At 52.8% G+C, this 21,750-nt stretch overlaps 1 protein-coding gene across 1 annotated transcript in view; it reads left to right on the top strand.

Annotated features, from left to right (window-relative positions):
• CD9 (CD9 molecule) overlaps positions 1 to 21,263 on the top strand; it is a 35,525-nt gene extending 14,262 nt beyond the window's left edge. The window contains exons 2-8 of the mRNA XM_082635577.1: positions 9,868 to 9,973; positions 16,255 to 16,352; positions 16,958 to 17,032; positions 18,395 to 18,493; positions 18,615 to 18,704; positions 19,314 to 19,397; positions 20,760 to 21,263. Of these exons, the coding sequence (XP_082491703.1) occupies positions 9,868 to 9,973; positions 16,255 to 16,352; positions 16,958 to 17,032; positions 18,395 to 18,493; positions 18,615 to 18,704; positions 19,314 to 19,397; positions 20,760 to 20,825 (618 nt within the window). The 3' untranslated portion in view covers positions 20,826 to 21,263. The remainder of the gene's footprint in view (positions 1 to 9,867; positions 9,974 to 16,254; positions 16,353 to 16,957; positions 17,033 to 18,394; positions 18,494 to 18,614; positions 18,705 to 19,313; positions 19,398 to 20,759) is intronic.
• The last annotated feature ends 487 nt before the right edge of the window (positions 21,264 to 21,750 follow it).

Here is a 21,750-nt window from a genome sequence, read left to right as displayed (position 1 = left end):
ATCTGGGGGTGCTGGTTAAGACACAGATTGCTGGGACTTCCCTGGCAGTCCAGTGGTTAGGACTCCACGCTTCCACTGCAGTGGGCTCGGGTTTGATCCCTGGTTGGGGAACTAGGATCCTGCATGCCACACAGCGTGGCCAAAAAAGAACCACAGATCACTGGGCCTCACCTCACTTGGGTTTCTAATCGAGTACGTCCAGGACGGGGACAACGAGTCTGCACGTCGGACAAGTTCCCAGGTGCTGCTGCTGCTACAGCTGGTCTGGGGACCACGTGCTGAGAACCGCTGGCCTGGAAAAACGTCTCCCAGTGGCCTTTGAGGATACAGGCTTCTGTAGATGTGCAGCTCAGAAGAAGCCCCAAGGGGACGAGATGGCCCCCAGAATGATCATACTCACCGGGAAGGTGGAGGACAGTTGTTCTTCCAGACTGTGATCTCTGAGGCTTTTCTGTTCATCTCTAATAAAACTAACATTAGTAATATGCCCTGGTTGGCATCTTTCAGTTCTGCCATGAACGAACAGTTTACTTTTTTTGTTTAATATTGATTTAATTTAATTAATTTATTTATTTGGTTGCAGCAGGTGGGCTCCTTAGTTGTGGCTCGCAGGGTCCTTAGTTGCGGTTTGCCGGCTCCTTAGTTGCAGCACGTGGGCTCCTTAGTTGTGGCAGGCAGCTCCTTAGTTGCTGCGGGCGGGCTCCTCAGTTGTGGCATGCATGGGGGATCTAGTTCCCTGACCAGGGATCGAACCCCTGCCCCCTCGGCCCCCTGCATTGGGAGCACGGAGTCCTAACCACTGCGCCACCAGGGAGGTCGCTAACAGTTTACTTGTGATCCTTAAGGAAAGCGAGTCATGGCAGTTTTCTTCTGATCAGCGTGGAGTTTGGTTTTAGCTGCTGTTGTCCTGTGCGGCGGGCCCGTAGAGGGCAGGACTCCAAGACCTCTGCTCCTGTCCAAGTGCTTCGTCCTTCCAGAGACACCGGCTCAGGGGAGGAGGGTGCCGGGAGAGGGTGAGAGAGGCGCTGGGGAGCCAGCTCCTGTTTGCTCTTGCCAGCAGCACCCGGCCCAGGCTCCTGACAGTGAATCAGCCCATCAGGCTTGGCACTCTGTGCTGAGCCAGGGTTGCCATGGAGATGGGTGAGGCTGGAGCCCACAGGTCTAGGTGGCCCGACTTGTTTCTAAAGGCCGTGTGAACACAGAGGCCCTTATCTGCACTCCCGAGGCTCCATCAGGCGTGAGTGGTGAGGCAGCTTGCATCCTCAGGGTTCACCTCTGTGACTTCCTGGGTGGCCAGGGGCAGCTAAGCTGAGGTCTCCCAAGCCCAGTATGTTAACAAAAAAATCCAGGGCTGATACGGATCTTCCCAAAGGAAGGAAGGAAAGAGGGCAAATCCCATCCCTCTCTGTGATCTGTTCGTTCAGTAACTGCTTCCTGCGGCGTGAATTCGCTCAGGGAAGCAGCCTGGGATCCCAGGAAGGCCAGAGGCCTCCACTGTCGGCCAGCTGTGTCCCTGACCCTCCCCGCCCCACTTCTCTCCCCCCATCCCGGCTGGTCCTAGCGGAGCTCTGGGGGCATCTCCCCCAGCACACCGCGCTCACGCAGACCCACAGAAGACAGACCCCCACTGTCCCCAGTCGCCCTGTGCCCACCCAGCCGCCTCCTCAGATCAGAGGAGGACACACAGCTGAGGCCGCCAAGAGCCGTGAATATCCCCACTTTTGTCTTCGTGTCGTTCGCAAGGTTTATTATTACTGTTGTCATCATTATATTCCCCACAGAATCTGGCTGGCTCTGGCACTCACGGTTGTCAGAGGTTTTTACACGTATCACTTCATTTAATCTTCCCTTCAACCTCCTGGGTCAAAGGCAGGAAAGTATCAGACTCTTTTTTTTACAAATGGGAACTCTGAGGTTCAGAGAAGCTACGGAGACTGCTTAGTGTCACACAGCTCCTAGGTGGCAGCGCTGGAATTAGCCCCAGAGGCCACGCCACTGTCCACACATGCAGCTGTTCTCAGCAGAGATGTACATTCTCCTGGGAGCGCTCGGGTGCCCCGGGACGGAGCGGCGGCGGATACGTGTTTAGAACTCTGCCAGGTGATTCTCACATCACCCCGTGGCTGGCGCCGGTGTGCAAGCGACAGGGGGCAGAGCTCGGGCCCCCCGCTTCTTGCCCACTGTTCCGTCATGCCACCTGTCCCTTACTAAAAAGTCGGCTGCATCCCTTTGACCAAAGTCACCAGATAGCCAGGGCTTCACAGAAGGACAATGGGACATAGGAAAGAAAGCACTGCCTTCTCCCCCGACCCCCTCCTGTCACCACCGCCCACCTCTAGCCGCCTCCAAAGTGGCAGATGGGACCACTGCAGTCTGAGGTCAGCCTCAAAGGAAACTGCTTGTGGAGAATGATCTGCCCTGCGCTTCCTGGGCCAAGACAGCTCGATGGAGAAAGCGTCCATGAGTATTTTGTCCTTTTAAAAAACGTGTGACCCGTCAGGTCATATTACAGAAGACAGAGGGGACCGAGAGGAAAGAGGCCCAAGCCAAGGCCACCCAATGTGTTTGCCTTGGGAGGATTTTTCTTTGAAGTGGGGTTTGCCCCACGGGGAGACATGGTTCCTTCCACCTGAGGGATGGGATGCAAGGCGACACGTATGCACACACAGACACACACACACACTGAAACCTCTGCAGTCAGCGGGTTGCCCTTTTCCTCTGTGTCACCTCCTCGTCACCTCCCGCCTTTCTGCACGCTTGCTTCAGGCGTTTCGGGCGGTAGGGCCACCGTTTCTCAGGCTCCAGCTGGAATTGGCTTTGCAAACTCGGCAGGGGGTCCAGAGAAGCCAGGTGTCCCTAAGCAACACTGCACTTAGGATTTGTTTTCAATTCGCCCGTTGGAACTGGAGACCTTTCCTTTAACCCCAGGTGTGTGTTGTAGTGTAAGATTTCTGGGCCTGTCCCTGTGGGTCTGGTGTGACTCACTGAAATCCCCATCTCTGCGTGGGTGCCTTGGGCATGTTGTGCTTTCAGCCAGGGGAGGGGAGAGGACAGGCCAGGAAGCTGGGCCCGCCCGGTGTGCTTTCACGCCTCCTGAAGCTGGCATCCGCCCCAGCTGACTGGATTACCTGTGTGCTCGTCAAGGATTGGAGGGTCTATCCAAGTACTCACAATGTGGAATCCATACACTCCAGGTTTTATGAATGGTTTCAGAGTGTCTGTGAACTCTAGAGGTTGTCTGGAAAATTATAGCGATGCTTTTCAGACTTTTTCTGAGACTTTCACCCAATTCTCAAACATCTGTCATCCAGAAAAACTTCAGAATCATAAGTTCACAGATATTCTAGAGTGATGAATTCAACACCTATCACCAGACATCTAAAACGTCACATATATATATATATATTTTAATATTTATTTATTTGGCTTCTTGGAGTCTTAGTTGCAGCACGCGGGATCTTCGTTGCGGCGTGGGGGTTTTTACTTGCGGCATGCGGGACCTAGTGCCCTACCAGGGATCGAACCCAGGCCCCCGGGCATTAGAAGCATGGAGTCTTAGCCACTGGACCACCAGGGGAGTCCGGTCACATATATTTTAGAGTGAAAGAATTAAACACCCATCACCACTTGAATATTGCTATTAAAAGTATAATAATATCCAAAGCTATGTATGTTAAAGGTTTACTTTAATTATATGTAGTCATCTTTAATAAAGTAGTATTAAATAAAAAATGAATGCATTAAAAAAAAGGATTGGAGCGTCTAACTGGACTTCAGTGGGCGGTGAGCACAGCAGGGCATGGACTTTTTATAAACCCTCATTTTCCAAAAGACTTGATGTGGACGTGCCCCTAAATCTCACTGTGACATTCATCACATACCCTCATGGCTCTTTCTCAGTATTTATTCTGGGCAAGTAGTTGTTCTTTGTAGTTTCTGACCCTTGTTGGGAGATGTTGGAAGATGGGTCTGGATGACAAGCCGGTGGGAAAGGAGGCTTGTCCAAGGTGAGGGGACCCAGGAGAGGAAATTCTGATGGGCTTCAGAGCTTCTCTTTCTTTGAAGTCATCCTTCACGTATTGAATAATGATTTACTAATGACTGTTTGGTCGCAAGTATGGATGGGGTGCAGGGGAGCTACTGAAATGACCGAGATGTCATCCTGCCCTCCAGGAGAGTGTAAACAGGAAGGGAGGGGCGAGGATGCTGGGGAGGACCAGTGCGGAGTGGGGCTCGCATTTCCTGGGGAGGAAGCTGAGGACGTCTTGCTGGGGAAGCAGCTGGCCTAGGTGGCCGGGACAGCCTTCCAGGAGGAGGGGCTCCCTACAGCTGAGGCAGGATTTACGAGACTTATTTGGGAAACTTTGAGGGATTCCATCTAAGGAGCGAAGAAGGAAGCAGGGTTCACTGTTGTTCCTGCTCAGAGATCCAGAAGTGCGAGGATGGCGTAGAAGCCTTAACACTGGGCGACAGCCCAAGCCGTCGGAGCCTTTCAGAGGAACGGCCACTGTCCTACATGAAGGGCAGGGGGCCCCACGGGGACTCCGTACTGACTGAGGACTTGGAGGTGGTTTAGCTACAAGCTCGGGGTTTAAAGCGCAGAGCAGCCAGGCGGAGCAGTGCAGTTGGGGGAGGAGACGGTTTGTTTTCTGGGTTTTTTTAGGATCGACAGACCTGCCCGTGTGTGTTGGCAGAAGTCAGTCAGAAAGAGAAAGCAAATATCGTATATTAACGCATATATGTGGAGCCTAGAAAAATGGTGCAGATGAACCGGTTTGCAGGGCAACAGTAGAGACACAGATGTAGAGAACAAACGTATGGATACCAAGGGGGGAAAGTGGCGGGGAGGTGGGATGAATTGGGAGATTGGGATTGACATATATACACTAATATGTATAAAATAGATAACTAATAAGAACCTGCTGTATAAAAAATAAATTAAATTTTTTAAAAAAGTGAAACAGCCAAGACAGACAACAGAGGCAGGAAAGAGGTGAATTAATGGAGCAGGTTCTTTTTTTTTTTTTTTTTTTTTTGCGGTACGCGGGCCTCTCACCGCTGTAGCCTCTCCTGTTGCGGAGCACAGGCTCCGGACGCGCAGGCTCAGCGGCCATGGCTCACGGGCCCCGCCGCTCCGCAGCATGTGGGATCCTCCCGGACCGGGGCACGAACCCGTGTCCCCTGCATCGGCAGGCGGACTCTCAACCACTGCTCCACCAGGGAAGCCCGATGGAGCAGGTTCTTGAAGGAGGCAGGAAGCTTTGAAGGAGAGGCCCCACCTGACACACACGCTACACACGTACACGCGCACACACAGAGTTTTAGAACAGTTTTAGAGGCACAGAAAAGTTGCAGAGATACTACAGAGAGTCCCCTTGTACTCCTCCCCGTCTCCCCTCTTGTTCACAGCTTATATTCTCAGGGCACATTTGTCACAGCTCAGAAACCAGCTCAGAAACTAAGCTAGACTTACTCGGATTTCACCTGGTTTTCCAGCCCCGTCCCCTTTCGGTTCCAGGGTCCCACCCACAATACCACGTGACGGGTGTCCTGTCTCCTTTGTCTCCTCTGGCCTGTGACAGTTTCTGTCTGTGCTCATTTTTCATGATCCTGACAGTTTTGAGACATTCTGGTCAAGTATTTTGTAGAATGTCCGCAGGTTAGGTTTTGTCTCGTGTTTTTCTCCTGACCCATCTTCTAAGAAGAAACGGAGCGTGCATGAGGAAATAAAGAAATCTCCAATAAAACGATGGGGAAAACTGTCCTTTTTCCCTGCAGTATCAAATGGGTGGGACCTTTTCTGGCCTGAAGGCGGAATGCGTCCCTTTGGCTCTTGTTGGAAAGCGGGTAACCAGGCCGACTGGGCAGAGCCTGGGGCTGGGAGTGGAGGGGCTGTACCTTCTACCTCTGTGCCCACCAGACCGGTTGGTGGTGGTGGGCAGGTCGCTGCCCTCTTCCAGGGACCCCATGAGCAGGGAATTGTCTGAGCATCCTCGGCCTGCGCACTCTAGTCCTGCCATGATGAGTAAGAGGCGGGCTGCAGCCGTGGCCTCTGTGTGGCTGACATTCCTGCCACGTGCTGTTCGTTAACCCTGGAGGAAACGGTCAACTTCTTGGTCCCCCAGACCCCTAATTCCTTATTTTATGGAGTCCCTCAATAACTTGCTGGCGCCCTTTTTTTTTTAATTGAAGTATAGTTGATTTGCAATGTTGTGTTAGTTTCTGGTGTACAGCGAAGTGATTCAGTTATACACATATAGATATTTTTCATATTCTTTTCCATCATGGTTTATTACAGGATACTGAATATAGTTCCCTGTTCTATACAGTAGGACCTTGTTGTTTATCTATTTTATATATAGTAGTTTGTATCTACTAGTTCCAAACTCCTGATTTATCCCTCCCCCATCCCCTTTCCCCTTTGGTTTTCTATGTCTGTGTGTCTGTTTCTGTTTTGTAAATAAGTTCATTTGTGTCCTATTTTAGATTCCACACATAAGTGATATCATATGGTATTTGTCTTTCTCTTTCTTACTTAGTATGAGCATCTCTAGGTACATCCATGTTGGTGCAAATGGCATTATTTCATTCTCTTTTATGGCTGAGTGATATACCATTGTATAGATGTGCCACATCTTCTTTATCCGTTTATCTGTTGATGGACACTTAGGTTGCTTCCATGTCTTAGCTGTTGTGAATAGTGCTGCTTTGCACATTGGGGTGGGACCCTTGTTTAAAGGTTAAAGCTCTTTTTGGTGCTTGCTGGTCTTTCCTGTTTGGTTTCTCCTAGGACTCAAGTAGCTGGGGACGAGAGCCAGGTGGGGGGCTGGGGGACCCCTTTGTGCACACCGAAAAGGGTGCCCTCCTGGGAAGTGCTCTGAGCTTCCCGGATACCACTGCCTGCACACCTGGGAAGGCCACTGTTAAGTGGTGTCATGGCCCTGTGACCTCCAGCCAACTGAAGCAGTTTCTCCAATAGCGTTACAGAAAACGGGGCAGCTGTCGGCAGCATCCCTTCAGGCCAGTTAACTCAGCAATTCAAACAAAAGGGGCGGCAGCGCTCATTTCTCTGTGATTCTGGTGAACCGAGCCTCCCAGTCCTGCCCCTGTCCTCCCTTCCTCCTGGGTTTCTTGAACCTTCCTCCTCGCTCATGGTGAGTTTTTAGGCATAAGAAACTGAGATCTATTACTGCGTTTTCCACTTCTTTTTTTTTTTGGCCGCACCATGTGGCATGCGGGTTCCCCAACCAGGGATCGAGCCTGCGCCCCCTGTAGTGGTAGCGCAGAGTCTTAACCACTGGACCGCCAGGGAAGTCCCATGCTTTTTCCACTTCTGCAGAGCCAGCCACTTTCCCTTCCTCCTGATGTTAGGTCTGGGATGGTGTCCAGACGTGGCAGGACCCTGGACTCCTCTCCTGTATCTGGCCTTGTCCTTGGCCGGGGAGTGTTCTTCATGCCACCTGTGAGTGTGGACCAGGTAAAAGGTAAACGACTGGCTCAGGATCCTCACAACTAAAACTGGAAGTTTCATTTGGGAGCTGATGCCTGTGCATGGCATCACTCCCAAAGAGACCCAGCTCCTGGCCTGACAAGCTTCTGGGCAGAGTGGAGCTGTCATCATCTTTTTTTGTTGTTTTGAGCAGAACCACTGTCTTTACATCATCATCTTTTGTAGCTTCGTTCTTTTGGATGGGATTGTTTTTGTTCTTTTTGTGGTGACTCGTTTAAGAATTTTTCCAGCAGAGTAAGGGGTGAATGAGTAACTTTATCCACAGGGAGAATGACTGGAGGATAATCCTTGGATAAGTGCAGGCAGCCTAGAGCAGAAAGGACATGAAAGGACACAGCTCTCTCAGTCCCAGGTGCTCTCAGCGACAGCCCCGCCAGGATAAGGGTGAGAGGGGAAACTGAGGCCAGGGCTTGTGGCTCAGTGCTAACCACAGTCTAGGACTACCTGCAAGTGCATGTGAAGCTCCAGCCTCCAGGCTTTTCAGGTTAATGCTTTCATATTCCCAAAGAAGCCAGTGGCCTCTGTCTTCCATTTTCCAGGAATCTGATTGGGCCTACTTGTGTTGGGGGTGGAGAAGGGGGAACTACTACCTTCTTTCTTATAACTCTCCAAGACCCCAGGGGAGCTAGACCAGGGTCTTGGGTCTTAGTCCCCAGTGCACCAAGATTTCCCAGCTGGGCCCTTGTTCTAAGAGGTCCTGAGAGTCAGGAGAACCCAGACTGAACCAGAGCACCCGAGCTCACCACGCCTGTTTGCCAGATGGGAAAACTGAAGCGACAGAACTCTAAGGAATTCCAGACCCTCACTGTGGACACCGCTACGGGAGTAGACAAGGGTGTTTTGTTTTTTTTTTTTTGGCCGCGCCAGGCAGCATGCGGGATCTTGGTTCCCCGACCAGGATTGAACCTGGGCCCTCCCTGCAGTGGAAGCACAGAGTCCTAACCACTGGACCGCCAGGGAATCCCCCGTAGGCAAGGTTTTAACTCTACTGCAGTGTGAGGTCTTGGGTCGCCCCTCCCACTGTTGCTGTCTCCACTCTCCACCCAGCACGTCCAAACCTGCTGCAGAGTCATGGGAAAAGGAGAGAAGCAGAGAGAGAGAAGAGGCCTGTCTATACTGCAGGCTGTCCTGGCCCTTGGGGCAAAGAACGCAGCTCCCTGAGGAGGAGGGTTCTGACACAGGGTGCCTCTATTGAGGAGGGTGGGCCAGCGAAACCTGGGGCTGGGCCTTGGCCCTGAGCCCACACACCCTCATCCAGCCGGCCACCACCCACAGCCTGTGAGTCACCCCAGCAAGCCCTGGTACAGGCCAGCAGCAGTGGGGAGGGGAGCTCAGCTGGCCTGGCGGGGCTTGGCAGGGGGCCTTATCCCTGGTCCCTGGCATCAAGTTCAGCATTGCCTGACAGGCCAGGATTGATGCTTCAGTCTTTCCTTACTGGGAGAGTCTGCCCTTTAGGGTCCAGTATCTCAACTTGCCCACCTATGAAATGGGATTTTCACTAAATTATAGGATCAGACAATCCTCTGGAGATTTCTTGTCTGATGTTTACAAGGATGACCCATAAGTAAATGTCCACCTAAGCCTGGAGTCGGGTGGTTCAGCTTGTTAGGCTTCCCTGTGTGAAGAGAGAGGCGCCAGCTGTGGGTAGGTTTCACTGAGCAGCATGGTTGAGTCCGGAATCACAGCTGCCCTCACAGCCCAGGGAGGTACCTACGCGTTGGGCGATGTTTTTTCTTTTTTTTTTTATTGTCTGGTATATATACAGAGGAGTGCAGAAAACACAAACAATGTGAAGGATCATTGTGAAGTGAATATCCGGGCCACTACCACCCAAGTCAAAGCTAGAATATCGCCAGTGCCCTAGACCCGCCTCCCCCCTCGCCCCCACCAATGCTGTTCCCTCATCAGAAACCCCGCCCTCCCTACAGGCCACCACTCACTCGACTTTATGATCATCACTTCCTTCTCTTTCTGTTATGATATACATGCACTTTTAAACAAGAGTTTTTAACTGTATGGAATTGTATTGTACGTGTTCGGTGCTTTTTGCCTCTTCTGATTAACATCGTGAGATGCACTCGTAGTATTGCACAAACTGTGGCTGGTTCATTTTCACGGCTGTATAATATTCTGTTGTCCACGAGGTATCCACCCCTGTACTGCTGGTAGATAATTGTTTATTCCCACCTGGCTCGTATTTTTAGCAAATGGCTCGATCCCCTGCTCCCACCCCCACCTGGCTGCTGCTGCTTCCAGGTGCCCGGTGAGGGGCAGAGGCCAAGGGCGGCTCACCTGAGATAGGGCACCGCGCTGTTCCTGACAGCCAGGCTCACGCCGATGTCCCGTGTGTCTTGCAGCTTGCCGGGATCGCAGTCCTTGCCATCGGACTATGGCTCCGATTCGACTCGCAGACCAAGAGCATCTTCGAGCAAGAGAATAATAATAATTCCAGCTTCTACACAGGTGAGTGGGGGACCTTGCTGTTCCCTCCAGCCGTGGAGAGTCCATGTTGATCCAAGGACTTGGGCTGGGGAGGACTTTTGCTCCAGCTGCATTGCCCGTCGGGTCCTTTTCCAGCTGTGCTTTTGTGTAGTTGTGCCCACGCATTTGCATTTGACTGATGTGGTTTCTTTTTCCGAGCTGACCGAGCCTGGCATTGGGGCCATTCTCTGATGTGAAGTCAGCTCTGCCAAAGCTGCTGCCGCCCTGGAGGGTTTCAGAACCTCTGTTCTTTCTTGTCTCTGAACTTCTCTCTGAATTTTATGTCTAAGAAGCCTTGTTCATTTCTTTAATTTAAAAAACTTTGTCCTGGGGACCCACAGAGCCAGGGGAAGGAGAGGGAGCATCTCCCCCACGGTTCAGATAGGGGCTCAGAGACCCAGAGGACCTGCCTCCTGGATAACGTTCAGATTAATAGGAGCGACTAGAAGAGACACCAGCCCCTCAGACCCCTGTGCTGGGGCACAGGCCATGCATGTTAAGTCTTATCTGTTTTCTAAAGTGATTTTGTTTTAGGGCAAAGGCTTCCAGTTTGAAGATAAACAGATTTAGCAGGTTTCTTTCTGCACACGGGTCCTTTGGCATCTTTTTCTAGCATCACTCTGTCACTTTCACCAGCATATTGCTGTGTAAGCATCTCTAACAGGAGTGGGAGGGCCGGGACCTGTCGGAGGCAGTTCCCTGGTTTCTGAGTCAGCTCACAGATCCTCTTGGCTCTCCCCTCGCCTGGTTGGGGGATAGGAAACCCTTCATTTGCGAGAAACAAAAGCAGCCCCTATTTTTAGGAGAATGCTGTCATGTCATCAGGCTCAAAGTGTAAGTTTGGTCACTTCCTTTCCACCCACCAAAGAAGTTATTTTTAAAAAAAGACGGAGCAAACAGTCTGAAGAGCGTTATCACCCAGACCTTCAGGAAGAACGCGGTGGCCAGTGGCGCATGACCCCCTCCCGCCTCCCAGGGCCAGCCTCCAGCTGGTGGCCCCACAGGCGCCTGGGTCTGGGGATGGTTTCCCTGCCTTCATCTCTTTTTGGTGGTGGTGTTAGTTGGGGTTTTTTAGGGCGTGTCTCCCTATTGTCAGAAAGAAAGTAAGGGAAAGAAAAGCACAGCATAATTTTTTTAAAACTACACACACACGCTGTCCCCTGGTGGCGCAGTGGTTAAGAATCCACCTGCCAATGCAGGGCACATGGGTTCGAGCCCTGGTCCGGGAAGATCCTACATGCCGCGGAGCAACTAAGCCCGTGTGCCACAACTACTGAGCCTGCGCTCTAGAGCCCACGAGCCACAACTACTGAACCACGTGCCACAACTAGCCTACGCGCCTAGAGCCCATGCTCTGCAACAAGAGAAGCCACTGCAGTGAGAAGCCCGCGCACCACAACGAAGAGTAGCCCCAGCTCGCCGCAACTAGAGAAAGCCTGTGCACAGCATCGAAGACCCAACGCAGCCAAAAATAAATAAATAAAGTTCAAAAAAAAAAAAAAGTACACTGAAAACTACACACGCAGAGTTTCTAGGGAGCAGGTTTCCATAGGGCCCTGACTTGTTTTAGCTACAGCATTCTTCTGTGAGGTTTTTGGCAGCCTCGGCAGGCCTGGAATGCCACTCTGTGGGCTGAGGCAGTGGGACTGCAGGGTAGGGGCAGGGGCTGAGGGCAGGCCTTGAGCTCTCCACGTCACGTCACAACAGGGAGCTGGGGACCCTCCACGGGGAGAGCAGATCTGGGGGCAGGCGTGTGCAACCAGGTGGCATTGTCCTAGAGCGAGTCTCCGGCCTCCCCGTGCTCTGCAGGTGCCTGGCTCCATACCTCTGGTCACTTCCAACGACCAGTCTCTGTTTTGTTATCTAGGACTCTGGCTCATTCTGTGTTTTTTTTTTATTATTATTGGAGTCTAGTTGATTTACAATGTTGTGTTAGTTTCAGGTGTATAGCAAAGTGAGTCAGTTATACATATATCCACTCTTTTTTATTTTTTATTTTTTTGGCCTCGTGGCTTATGGGATCTTAGTTCCCCGACCAGGGATTGAACCTGGGCCCTCGGCAGTGAAAGCGTGGAGTACCAACCACTGGCTGGACTGCCAGGGAAGTCCCTCCCTAGGCCTTTTGACTTTGCCCCAGTTGTGGTTGGGGGAGACAGGCCCCCGGCCCCAGCAGCCCAGCAGGTGACAGGTAGGAAAGTCAGGCAGGTGGCAGGAGAGTGACAAGCATACAGCCAGAGGGGCCAGGCCTGCCTCCAGGAACCTCCCAGGACTCAGGTCCCCTGGTCATTGTGGCGTCCTTCTGATGGCCCGTGGTCCTACCTGAGGTGACCAGGAGCTGGTCTGAAGGCACATCCCAAAGAGACACAGCAACCCCTACTCAGGGACAAGTGGCCACTGCCCCCTGAGCTCTCATAGACAGATACAAACCCTCTGCACTGGACCCCCTTCCTGGGAAAGGGCTCAGCTCTGAAGACTTCATTCTGCTGGCAGAAGCCCAGGACTTGGAGGGTGATTCAAGTGACATCACATAGAACACAGTCAGCGACTGACCACTTGGGCCTGGCTGGGCCCCGCGCTTCGCTGAGTGCTCTGGGCAACTGAATAATTGTCATACCCGGGCAAAGGGCCAAGGAGGCTTCGTTCTCTGTGTCCCCTTCCCCCTCGGGCTGTGACATCAGCCTTTGCATTGACCCACAGCCCCTCTTCCAGCAGAGAGTGCCAGCTCCATCCCGGCTGCTCTTCCTGACATCATGGGGTGACCGTCCCTTGCACTTGGGTACAGACCATCTGCAGGGCAACCCACAGGCCAGCCTGGCCATGCAGCTGACCCTTCAGGAAACCTGAAGGACCCAGGAGTGTCTTTTCTCCAGCGGGGCCACAGCTTTCAAAGTAGAGAACGAATGCATAATCAGGCAGAGAAGCGAGGGAAGAAACTTTGCAACGTTCAGAACAGGCTCTAGTGGATCCAGAACGGCTGACAGCCTTATATGGGCCTTCTCTCCAGTTCGGGCCCTGGAGATTCAGGCCGTCAACCGTATCCATAATCCCAGGCTGCAAACCAATTGGGGAACTTCTTCTTCTTGGTCCCAGGCCAGCAGCCCTTCTTAAGTCCTTGGTCCAGCCATCAGTGGGATGGACAGGGACTGGGAGAGAGCCATCGGGGAGCAGACTTAGGGCTCCACTTATTTGGAGACAATAAACTGTTCTCAGCAAGTGGAGGCCAGAGGCTCTGCCAGATTTTGTTCTGCACACGCATGGGTGTGGGAAGGACTGTTTGCAAGATGGGATGGCGGTGATGACGGGAGGCTGATGGGTCCCCTGCCTTCCCGAGGCCGAGAGCCCCAATAAACAGGTGGAAAAGGAGGCTTTTGTGTAAAGGACTCGGCAGATGCTACTGCTGCACTGGAAGCTTTTTTTTTTTTTTTTTTTTTTCGTACTAGGCCTATAATGTCAGCCTGAAGAAAGCAGAATAAACAGCCCTTAAGCAAATGAATACAGTAATCCCAGAGAAGGCTCCGTGACAAATAAATTTTTCCATGAGTCAGACTGAAGGCTAACGTCCACTTGTTTTATAAAGGAGAAAGCTTTGTCATTTATCACCGTCAGCCCCTGCTCACAAGCTCGGGGTGTAGACCAGGCGGAGCCTGTCCGAGGGGAAGCCCTGGATGGCCCTTCGAAGGCAGCCCTCACCCTGCAGTGGATTGAAGGCTTCTGGGCTTGCTGCTCATAGCTGAGCCGCCCTATGGCTTGACGGGTGCTGTCAAAAATCCCCATAAACAGCCGCCAGGGAATTGCCCATCTTCATCCCCCACTGGATGGAGAGGGTGAAGCCAAGACACCCCAGATCTTGCAGCTGTCCGAGCAAGACTTAAAACCAAGACCCTTGGTCCTAAAATCTTCATCTGCTGAGCCCAAGATTGAATATTTAATATTAACCCACAGGCCCATTAGGAGAATGTTCTCTCTGCGTGGGAAATGCTTTTTCCTTTAGTGGCTCTCTGTGGCCGCCAACCTGACTCCTCTGCCTTCTGCCAGGGTCGCCCGGCCAGGCTGGGATCTGGACGGAGAGAAAACGCGTCTGTGTGATCATCCCCACTCAACCCTATTTTATGTGCTTGTAAATCCTTCTGATCTCTTGATACCCCCTGTTTATTCAGCCCCTGCGACGGAGCTCAAAGGAGGGACCTCATCCTTTGTTGTCTTGCCCCAGTGGGGAGAGATGAGGAGACGGGGAGAAACGGGGGCCATGTTACTGCCCCCGCTCACCGGGGTCCCCAAGTCAGAGCCCAGACCCGAAAGCGCTGCCACTTTTCCTGTGGTGCCCATGTGTGGGCGGGGCGGACCTGCCTCCCCAAGTCCAGCCTGTGGCCCCATGGAGTGGACGACCTAGGAGGATGGGACTTGACTCCAGGACAAGCTGCATTTGTCCCCTTGCCCAGTCTGGGCCGGGCGTGCACGGGAACAATACCCACATTCATCCGGGTTTGCCAGCAAGGCCACGTGACTTGACATCACGACAGATGTGGGGAGGGGACGGGCAGAGGACAAACGCTCCCTTGTGTGCGCCCCTCGCTGTGCTGCCCGGGAGTCTCAGCCACGGGCTGCTGCGAGGTTTGCTGCCTACACAGCTCCGGCCTGGGAGGAGCGTACGGATGTGGGACGGTGAAATCACTGTGACACCTGCCGGGGTTCTCGTCGCAGTGTCCTGTTGTGTATTGTGGCGAAGCATGCCTACTTTAGGGAGGTCTCCCTGCTCCCAGCGAGAGGACAGCAGGGAGGGAGCAACACGTCTGTGAAATTCGGCTTCGCAATCGTGATCGTTCACAATTGTCGTCCATCCTTCATATTGTGAAGACTGACAGTAGCTGATTGTACGTCAACTATACCTTAATAAAGAGATTAAAATTTTGTAAATTAAAGTTAGAAAGATTAGCAGTAGCTAGGACTTGTTGTGGACGTTTGGAGCATATGGCCTAATCCTCGCAGCAATCCTTGTGGTGGGCATTTTTCCTGTCCCCAGTTTGCAGATGGAAGACAGTTACACAGAGAGATAAGTGGCCTTCCCAGGGTCACAGAGCCGGCTTTCAAACCCAGGCATTTGGGGCTCTCGACGTGTGACAGGAGGCCCCTCCCAGCAGTGGACAGAACATGCCTGCATGCCAGGGAGGCCTAGGACTTCTTTGCCAGTTTTCCCGGGGCGGGGGCTGGGGCCGGGGCTGGTGGGGCTGGAAGAGGGAACCGGGGAAGCGGGTGGTCGCTGCAGGTCAGCTGTGCTTCTCAAGAATAGAACTGCACGATGGGCCCTTCTGGGCATTCCCTGGGGGGGGGGTGTGTGGGATGACTAGGGCCGGGGCTGTGTCCCACTGTGTCCCCCTGTCCCAGGCCAGAGTTGTGGAACTCACAGCCCTTCACCACCCCTTCCCCATTGGACACCCCACCTGAGTGCTTAGAAACCTTGTCACGCACCTTCCCTCTAGCAAGGAGGATCCTTTCCACTCTTAACCTGGTGTAACTGAACTGCAGCGGTAAGGTCTCACTGGTGTGCTAGAAGGGATCTTTTGAACTTTTCTAGCAACCAACTTCTCATTTTACTAACAAGGAAATAAGGAAATTGTGATCTTACCCAAGATCACACAGCAGCTAGTAGCAGAGTTGGGACCAGAACAAGGGTCTTCTGACACCCAGGCTGCTCTTTGCACCAGAGCAGGGCTCTCGTGCCCTCGGACGTTGCTAACTGTGCAGGCCCGGCTGCCACCAGGCAGCAGGGCGGGAAGGCATCCCCTCTGGGAAGGTGGCCGAGCTGGCCTGCCCAGAGCGTGGGCGTCTGCGCATGCACAGCCCCTTCCTGCTGAAGGCTTGCTCTCCTAGCCTCTTGTGTCAGGTGGAGGCCAGCAGGAGGTTTGTCAGAGCCTCGGGAAGTTAGCCCCAGTTTGGAGAGTCTAGTTGAACTAGCGGGAGTGGGTCCATCCAGCTGGAGACGGGTTGTAGACTGGACCGGTCTGTCCTGAGTAGAATCTGGGGCTCCCGTGGATGTTCTCTGTCCTAGGGCGGGGGTAATGGGCACCTTCCAGGAGGGCTGAGGGTAAGGTGGGAATGGGGGCTTGATGGGTGGGTCCCAGAGGAGAGACAGGTGGGAGGAGGTATCTGGGACTCTTGTTCCCTGAGACGGGAGCAGTAAGGATGCAGAGAGGGAACGAGATCAGGAAGCACGTACACGTCCCCGCTAACAGCTCCTTGTCCTGTCCTCTGCCCTGTGCCCTCAGGAGTTTACATTCTGATTGGAGCCGGCGCCCTCATGATGCTGGTGGGCTTCCTGGGCTGCTGTGGGGCTGTGCAGGAGTCCCAGTGCATGCTGGGATTGGTGAGTGTCCCCTCTGTGCCCACAGCCCCTGGTGTCCCAGGGTGCCCACCCGAGATCCCATAGACCAGGGGGCGGGACAGGGCAGAGCGGGTGCCCAGGGTGCCCACCTCGCTGCCCCCATCCCCGGCCCTGTGATGACACGCTGCTCCTCTCCCTTTCTGGAGCCTCTGTCTTATCACTTCCCTTAGGCAACTAAATGCCAGGACTCTGTTTTTCCCTTTGTCGAGGACCACGTTTGCTTTTTTTCCCTGAATCCACAGGTACCTTCACCTCCCCTTCTTGTTTCAAAATTTGTTGCAATTTTCCTCAAACTCCGGATTGTACTCACCTCCTTCTTTCCTCAAATCTCTGTGGTTTTTGTGAGCAGGTGAGGGTATCTTATCACTGACTCTTCCTTGACACCCTAGAAATATCAGTTCTGGGGTCTGTGCCACTCTCTCCTCCTGCGGCTTTCCCCTCCTGGCCTTGGCTGAGTGCTGGCACTTCTGTGGACCCCCTCCCGTCCCTTCCAGGCATCCCTTCCCTCCCCCAGATGCCGGGTACCCAGATGCTTGTTCCGGCCGGCCGGCTGGGACTGTGCCTCACCCCAGCCCTTTCCCTTCCAGTTCTTTGGCTTCCTCTTGGTGATATTTGCCATTGAAATAGCTGCGGCCATCTGGGGATACTCCCACAAGGATGAGGTAGGTTTTTCCTGTAAGGTCTCTTGGGAGTTAGGGGATGGGGTGATGGCGGTGGAAGGGTGTCCCAGCTGGTCCCTTGCTTCGGCCTTTGGCCTTCAGCCATCAGACGTGCCTCTGAGGGGAGCTCCCCAGGGAAGGGGATGCGAGTGTTCACACTACCCTGTGTGGGTGGGTGCCGGCCACTGCTTCCCGTGCCCTGGACGGTGCTGGCACGGAGTGGGTACTTGGGCAGTATTGTTGGGTCAGTGTATCTGCCGCTCACAGCTCAGCAGCCCTCCCCTCAACTTCTCTGGAACACGACTTAGGGAAAAATGGCTTTGTCTGGCCCGGGCCCACCCCCACCCCGCTCCCTCCCCTCGTCTCTAAATCGGTGCCACCACCAGCCAAGAGCTGTACCCCACTCGCTGGGGGGTCCAGAGATGCGTGGGTGGTGGTCCCCACTTCAAGGAGCTTTGACACCTAGTGTGGGAGAAAGACATGCATTTGACTAGTGTCACAGAAGTCATTTATAATCAGAAGCCCCGTGGGATTTGAAAGCCGGCGTGGGGTAGGGGACTCTCTTCTGGCTTCACGGAGAGAGAGGGGTGTTGACCTAAACCCGGCAGGAGAGAGAGGATTTCAGGAGGAAAGCCGGTGGAGGCTGGGCCTTCCCGGCAAAGAAAGGGTCTGAGCACGGCTGAGAGTGGGCTCAGTGCGGGGCCGGGGTGGGCTGCATCAGAACAGTGTTCCAGGAAGGGCTGTCTTGTCATGTTTAGCAGGAGGGGCCAAAGAAGAGAGACCCTGGATACAGGCATTCTTAAACCCGGATGCACCCAGGTGCAGAACCATAACGCTACTTCCTTCGTATTATAAAATAATAGCTAGTCCTTCTCCCCTGTTTGCACCAGACACTGCTACAGGCTTAATGCAATATCACCTTTAAATCCCTGCCATAACCTGAGGTGGGGACTATTATAATCTCCATTCTACATATGCAGAAACTCAGAGAGGTTTGGTAATTTGCCAAAAGTCACCCAGTCTCTGAGTGAAGAAAAAAAGATGGAAGCCTGAAAAACTAGCCGAATCAGGAGTAGGATTTTTGGTTTTAGTTCCTTAGATTGAGGCAGCCTCAAGGTAGAAGGGAAAGCCAAGTGGGGCTGAAGGGACCAACCAAAGGTGCAAAAAGAAGGGGACATGGCTGGAGCGGTTCCTAGAGGGTGTGGGAGGAGATGAGGGTGGACCCCGGAGGCCCCGAGGCGGGGAGGTCCTAGTCCAGTGGCTTGTCCACTCCGGGAATTTGTGGCTGCACGTGAACAAGACGGAACAGGTGACGTTTGTTCATAAAGAAGCCATCTCTGCTCCTCTCTTGTCTGTGCATCCCAGGTGATCAAGGAAGTGCAGAAATTCTACAGGGACACCTACAACAAGCTGAAAAACAAGGACGAGCCCCAGCGGGAGACGCTGAAAGCCATCCACTACGCGGTACACCGGCTTTGCTAAGTCGCCTCCCTTCTCCTTGCCTTGCTTCAGAACGTGTGTGCATCTCTATTTCAGTCCTCTTTATTTATCTCTCCCACCCCCATCCCTGTCCTTCCCTCTGCAGCTGGACTGCTGTGGTTTGGCTGGGGGAGTGGAACAATTTATCTCAGACATCTGCCCCAAAAAGGAAATACTCGACAACCTCACGACGAAGGTAAGCTTACGCGCAAGACCCTTGTGCCCGGCCCAGCTGCTCTGGGCAAATCCTGCCAAAGTGGACTTGCATTCAGCCCCCTTGTTCTGGGAGGACAGCATCCCAGTGCTTCCTAAACACCTCTTCCCCCTGGGTGGCCATCTCCTTTCTCCCCTGCCCTGGGCCTCTGTTTCCTCAAGGGCAGCAAAACAAAGGCCAAGGAAATAACCAAGTGTTCTAGCTCCCTGCAACGATTGGGCCCTCCAGCCATTGTGCATGGGCGATGCTCCCAGGCCTGGACTCCTGCTTTATAGACTTGAGAGCAGCTCATGATTGTGAGCTAGAGCGAATGTCCAAACTTCAGAATAATAGGAGATAACCCTATGGCCAGATAAGACATGGACCCCAAAGCAAGGGCTCATCCCTCTTCCCTCCCTGATTTCTTGCCCAAATTTTGGGGACCCACCTCCCATCTCTCTCCTGGTTCTCCTTTCCATCCACCAGCCAGTCCCCAGCCCTTGCTCTGGGACCACCAGCGCTCCGGGTATGAGACGGGTGCCGGGGTGGGGGGTGCTGGGGGGAGCCTGGAGCAGGACCGTATGTGACCTGAGTCTTGGTTTGCCCCCCAAGTCCTGCCCTGAGGCCATCGAAGAGGTCTTCCAAAACAAATTCCACATCATCGGCGCCGTGGGCATCGGGATTGCCGTGGTGATGGTGAGTGCCGGGGGGCATCGGGAGGGAATCGTAGTAATTAAGATTGATGAAGCCCTTGCTCTGGCCAGGCACTGTTTTAACTAATCAACTAATTTATCAACTAATTTAAGCCTCGCCACATCCACGAAGTGGGAACTATTCGTATTCCCATTTTACAGACTCGGGCCCGGAGAGACAGAGAGGTTGAGTACATTGATCAAAGTCTCTGAGGTCAGGAGTGAAGCATCTGGGATTTGAACTCACTGTGTCTCCAGGATCCATTCCCATAACCATTAAGGTGCAGGGATAAATGTAAGGTGATTCCACTGTGTCTGGTCCACGGACCACACTTGGAACAGCAAGGATATAGATCACCCAGACTTGTTAGTGATCCCGGGATAATCTTAAGAACATGCTTTCACCGTGCACCTGCTTTTCTTTGCCCCACGAAAGTAGTTCAGTAAAAGCAACGTGGATGTGAACTGTCTCACCTCCCACTGTGGTCAGAAAGACACCCAAAGGTGGATAACCAGGAGGAGACTGAAAGCTTCCAACAATCTACTGCCATGTCAGGAACCCCCAGAAGCCACCAGGGGCCAACCGGGTTCCCTGGGGTCACCCATCTTCCCCCACAAGGGAGTGATGAGACTCTGTAGGGGACACGGCCTTCCTCTGCCCCTTGCAAAGACTCCCCCAGAGAGAGAATCGCTTCCTGTCTTAGTGGTAATTGACACCCCTCCTCTGCATCTAGGAAAGGCTTGAAGCAGCTTTCAGTAAAAGGCATGGCAATACCTTTAAAACTAGAATAGAAAACACAGACATACACAAAGAGGGAAGTGAAAGTATTGGCCTGTAGACACTATGGGAATAGCTGGCGTTGGAGCATTCAATTTAAGAATGCTCAACTTGAGGGGCTTCCCTGGTGGCACCATGGTTGAGAGTCCGCCTGCCGATGCAGGGGACGCGGGTTCGTGCCCCGGTCCGGGAAGATCCCACATGCCGCGGAGCAGCTGGGCCCGTGAGCCATGGCCGCTGAGCCTGCGCGTCCGGAGCCTGTGCTCTGCAACGGGAGAGGCCACAACAGTGAGAGGCCCACATACCGCAAAACAAAACAAAAAAAGAATGCTCACCTTGAGAGTTCCCAGGGAGCTGGCTTGTGCGGCCTGCAGTGGCTGATGGCTGCAGACTCAGAATCCCCCTGGTCAGCAGTCCCTCCACTGTCTTACTTACATTTCTCCTGCTTCACACCCTTTACCTCATTTGGCCTCGTGGGCACCTTGTCCTTGTCATTTGTATCGGCCAGCATGTCTCCTGTCTTCCCCTCTCCCTCCGCCTTCCTGCAGCAAAGCCACATAATTCCTCACACCCCTTCCTGTCTTCCAGATATTTGGCATGATCTTCAGCATGATCCTGTGCTGTGCCATCCGCAGGAACCGAGAGATGGTCTAGAGTCAGCGCTGCAGCCGTGAGCAGGAAAGTTCACCCCAGAAGACTGTTGGTTATTTTCTCGGGGTTCTGTGTTTTTTTTGTTTTTGTTTTTTGGTTTTCTTTGCCACTAACTTTAGTATTCATTCTGCATTTCTAAACAAAAAAGTTATTCTATGTTTGTGTTTTTAATGCTTTATTCAATATTGATATTTGTAGTTAAGGGATTTGGGTTTGCTCTGGTTTATATTTTTTTGGTCATTTGTTTTTGCTTATTATGTTAAGCAGAAATCCTGCAATGAAAGGTACTATATTTGCTAGACTCTAGGCAAAAGATATTGTATATAAAGAGATTTTTGTGTGTCTTTAAATAGATAAAAAATGTCTATCAAGTTTAATCAGGTTGTAACTTATGTTAAAGACAATTTGATACATAATAAAAGATGATGACAACATCCCAAACTGGTATCAGTAGAACCTGGTCCTTGCCCTCTCCAACCTTGCACATCTCAGAGGGCACAGAAAATTGAGAACATGATGATAGGTTTCTCCAAAGTTCATGGAATCCAATATTTTGCCTCCAAGAAAAGACAACCACATCCAGAGAAGATTAGGGGCCTACCCTTCTATCCTTAGAAAGCTCCAGAACACTCAAATTATTCTGTGGTCCAACCTAAATTTATCCTGCTACATCAAAAAAGGGGTCCTCGGGCTTCCCTGGTGGCACAGTGGTTGAGAGTTCGCCTGCCGATGCAGGGGACGCAGATTCGTGCCCCAGTCTGGGAAGATCCCACATGCTGTGGAACGGCTGGGCCCGTGAGCCATGGCCGCTGAGCCTGCGCATCTGGAGCCTGTGCTCCGCAATGGGAGAGGCCACAACAGTGAGAGGCCCGCATACCGCAAAAAAAAAAAGCCGGGGGGGGGGGTCCTCATGTCTGTCCAGTGTCAA

The sequence above is a fragment of the Mesoplodon mirus genome (genome assembly GCF_964341445.2).
Source record: "Mesoplodon mirus genome assembly, chromosome: 11".
Taxonomy (NCBI): domain Eukaryota; kingdom Metazoa; phylum Chordata; class Mammalia; order Artiodactyla; family Ziphiidae; genus Mesoplodon; species Mesoplodon mirus.
This window is presented reverse-complemented; position numbering and strand designations above follow the sequence as displayed.